A 3,910-nucleotide genomic window follows, 5' to 3' on the forward strand; every position below is an offset into this window, starting at 1 on the left:
AAAAAAACCCCACACCCTTCTCCTCAGTTATCTCCCAAACGTGCAGTAACTCTGAAGGGTTCTCAGGGCAGTGGCAGTTTGGAAGGGGTTGAGATCCACGTTAATACCTGGCAGCTTTGTGTCAGGATGGTTTATTGTGAGCTGGTGTCTTGTTCCAACCCCTCCAGCCCACGGAAAGGCTCTTTAATGGTGATTTTAAGGTGACAGGGACCTGGTTTTGGTCTCCCTGGATTAGGAACAAATCTCCTTTTTGTATTATTTTTATTTTTAATTAGTGGGAGTGGTTACAGCAGAAATTTGTCAAGGGTAGAATTGCAGTTCAGCTGAGAACCCAAAAACTGTCTGATGTTTGTCACTCACCCGCTTTGCCTTTCTAATCCGAGTGGTGGTATAAGCTTGGCATCTTTTTTTGTGGTTTTACCGTACTGATTGTTTTATTTTCCTCTCTAGTTAACGTTGGGGAGGACTGCCCTGTGTTTGATGGGCTGTTTGAGTTCTGTCAGCTCTCTGCTGGAGGCTCTGTTGGTAAGATCACAAGTCCTGTGCTCTCTCTCCCCTTTAAAAAGCAGATGTATTTCGTGGGGCTCTGTCCAGGAAACACATTGTTGTAGGGGGTGGTGGGGGAGCTCTCTGAACCTATTTCTGATTTCCCTAATAATTAGATCCAGATTTCTCCCTGTGTGAGCCCCAAGCTGTGCATGTTGATGGATCCCTCTCTGTTTTAGTCTGGGTTTCCTCACTCGAGTATGTGAAGGGCTCCTTAAGTGGTGTAACAGCATCACCAGTGGTAGAGCTAAACCAAAACCACAGCAAACAGGATTTAATACAAAAAAAAAAAAAAAAAAATCAATGTGAGCTACTTTATATTTAAAAAAACCCAAACTGTTAAAACCTTGCAGTGGGCAGGACAGGAAAGAAACAGGGTTGCTTTGTCTGTTGGCTACAACAAGAGCACGAGCAAGGAGCTGGGGGGGGTTCAGTGAGTTCCCTCAAAGCTGGAGCCTTGAAATGCTCTCACAGTTTCCACGTGCTTTGCTGCAGGCAGGGCAGGTGTTGGGGAGCTGTTACTGAGAGCTTTGTGGCTGCTACATCACAGTGACACCTCCAAGCCTGTGCTTCCTGTGAGGTGGTGCAGCAGCACCAACAGCCACTTTGGAGGAGCTCTGTGCCCTCTGGTCCTGCGGATTCCACGGGGCAGGTGGTTTGCCTTGGTCCTGGGAGACTTGCACAGCAAAGTTTACGAAGGGGGCTGAGGGAAGGCTCAGCATTTGCCTAAATGCACATTCACCTGAAGATTGAAGCTTTCTGTTCGGGGATCACTGAGAAATCCGGAGTGTGTTCAGTGGGACCCCAGCTGGGCGCTTGTTTGGGCAGAGCTTTTGCTCTGAGGCAAAAATGGGAGGCAGTGAGTGTGTGCAGATAGAGCAGAACCTGCACTTCCCCTTCTCTTCCCCTTTCTCTTCCCCCTTCTCCCCTCTTTCCCCCTTTCCCCTCCCTTCCTTTGCCCTGTCAGTGAACTCATGCAGTGTTCGACCCTCGTGCTCTGTGTGGGACCCAAGCCCCGTGTGGGCAGTGCTGTGGGAAGGGCCCGTCCCTGCCACGAGCCCTTTGCTCTCATTTCTTACCTTCTCTAACTGTTCCCCCCCAGCCAGTGCAGTGAAGCTGAACAAGCAGCAGACAGACATTGCAGTGAACTGGGCAGGAGGCCTCCACCACGCCAAGAAGTCGGAGGCCTCTGGCTTCTGCTACGTCAACGACATCGTCCTGGCCATCCTGGAGCTCCTGAAGTAAGGGCAGCACCGTCCACCCCCTCTGTCTGTGCCTCCTGCTGCACCTCCTCCTTCCCAGCCCTTTCTTTCTGTTGCCTTTTTGAAGCTGTGTTTTCCCAGCTTTTGGGATGTCTGTGTCTAAGCAGTGGCACTGTGCAGGAAGCAGAGGCTTCTGGAGAGCTGGGCTGATGCTCTTTGTGCCCTCCCTCTGCCACCCACCCCGGAAAAGAGGGCACAGCTGGAACGTTGTGGCAACTCCTGACTCAGGGCAAACCTCACTGGGGGGCTTGGGCATAAAAATGCAGTTTGTTGGCTGAATCTGAATAAACTGAGCTGGGCCTGCCCTCAGCAGCAAAAGCCACTTTATTTTCCTCTGTTGGTCCCTTCTCTGCAGCCTTTCTCCTTGTAGAGCCTGGGAACCAGCCCCAGATTCCTTGTTCTCGTTTTCTCTGATGGATAAATGGAATATCCTGACTCCTTTCTGCCCTCTCCCAGGTATCACCAGAGGGTGCTGTACATCGACATCGACATTCACCACGGGGATGGTGTGGAGGAGGCCTTTTACACCACGGACCGTGTCATGACCGTGTCCTTCCACAAGTACGGGGAATACTTCCCAGGAACGGGGGACCTGCGGGTGAGACTGAAGGCCTGGCTGAAAATGACCCTGGAATTTGCCCCTTTTCCGTCCCCTGGGTGTTCCTGCCCTCAGAGTGACACCCTTTTCCTGAGGGCAGAGGTGTAGGTTCAGCTGGTGGAGTGGGAGCTTTGTGCCTGGGGTCACGTGTTGAACCCAGGGGGTTGATATCACCGTTATTTTGCTCAGAAAAAAAGGCTCTGGAAATGGTTTGTTGGTCATCTGGAGCTGCTTGGTCACCCAGGCTCTTGGGGGAAGGTTTCTGAGTGGATTTATCCCGTTGGCATTTCTTCCTGTGACTCAGTTCTTTGTGTTGATGAGTCCTGGTGGTAACTGTGTCACTCAGGTAGATCCAGGTGCCCCTCTGTGACTTCTGGCATTTCCATGCCCCTTTTCTCAGGGGTGATGGGTTCTTTACCTCTTTTTATGTGCTTTTTAAGTGGAATTACATTTTTCTGATGTGAATTCTCCTGCCTTTCACCCTTGAGTTGTGTTTTTTTTAGCCCTGCCTGGAGTTTGCTGCTGATGCAACTGCAGCATTTTTATCCTGGTGCAACCACTGTGCACCAGGAGTGAATTAATTATTTTTAACAAGTTATTTTTAATAATACACCTGAGTATGAGAGTGATAATAGAAATGAAAATATATATATATATATATAATTTTAAAGTAGTGACGTGGTCAGCCCAGACTGGCACTGCGGGCTGGGCTTAACGTTGGGATTACACTGCTGGAATTCCAGGCTTCCCCTCCCTGGTTTGGAGCACAGTTTCTGGTGTTCCAGCTGGACTCCTGGTGAGCTGTGGCCTCTCCTCTCTCACTCCAACAGGACATTGGTGCAGGCAAAGGCAAGTACTACGCTGTGAACTACCCCCTCCGGGACGGCATCGACGACGAGTCCTACGAAGCCATCTTCAAGCCCGTGAGTGAACTCATCCTTGCTGAGTGGGTCCCACTTTGTCCCTGGAGCCATTCTTCGGGCAGGCTGGTGGAGTTTTTCCGTGCTGAGACTCACCAGGGGCTCTATTCCCCCCCCGAACAATCGCGGCCTGTCCGGGAGCTCCGGCGTGTGAGAGCCCCAGTGTTCCGGGACAGGGGAGTCGGCAGCTGTGGGAGCACCAGGGATGTCTTGGCGGCCCTGGCTGGCGTGGGTGTCACTGTGTCTGCTGTGACAGTGTCCTGTGCACAGCGTGTGACAAGGGGGTTGTTGTTTAGGTGATCTCTAAAGTCATGGAGACGTTCCAGCCGAGCGCTGTTGTCCTGCAGTGCGGGTCGGATTCCCTGTCCGGGGACAGGCTGGGCTGCTTCAACCTCACCATCAAAGGTAGGAGCACACAGTGCCTGTGCTGAGCTGCCATCGCTGAGATTCCGTGGAAAAAAGTGCGTTCTTATGCCATGAGCGTGACCTTCTCCCCCTCCACACTGCTTTTGCTGCAGGTCATGCCAAGTGTGTGGAGTTTGTGAAAAGCTTTAACCTGCCCATGCTGATGCTGGGAGGGGGTG

The 3,910-nt window shown here is 51.7% G+C and overlaps 1 protein-coding gene across 1 annotated transcript in view; it reads left to right on the plus strand.

Moving 5' to 3' along the window:
• LOC114073235 (histone deacetylase 1) overlaps positions 1-3,904 on the plus strand; it is a gene marked incomplete at its 3' end in the record, with an annotated part of 9,298 nt that extends 5,394 nt beyond the window's left edge. Inside the window, exons 2-7 of the mRNA XM_027911026.1 lie at positions 451-525; positions 1,649-1,787; positions 2,265-2,406; positions 3,237-3,329; positions 3,623-3,731; positions 3,845-3,904. Of these exons, the coding sequence (XP_027766827.1) occupies positions 451-525; positions 1,649-1,787; positions 2,265-2,406; positions 3,237-3,329; positions 3,623-3,731; positions 3,845-3,904 (618 nt within the window). The remainder of the gene's footprint in view (positions 1-450; positions 526-1,648; positions 1,788-2,264; positions 2,407-3,236; positions 3,330-3,622; positions 3,732-3,844) is intronic.
• Between the last annotated feature and the right edge of the window lie 6 nt (positions 3,905-3,910).

This window comes from Empidonax traillii, unplaced genomic scaffold, assembly GCF_003031625.1.
Source record: "Empidonax traillii isolate 1590-97213 ecotype Southwest subspecies unplaced genomic scaffold, ASM303162v1 scaffold5745:size12392, whole genome shotgun sequence".
Lineage (NCBI taxonomy): Eukaryota > Metazoa > Chordata > Aves > Passeriformes > Tyrannidae > Empidonax > Empidonax traillii.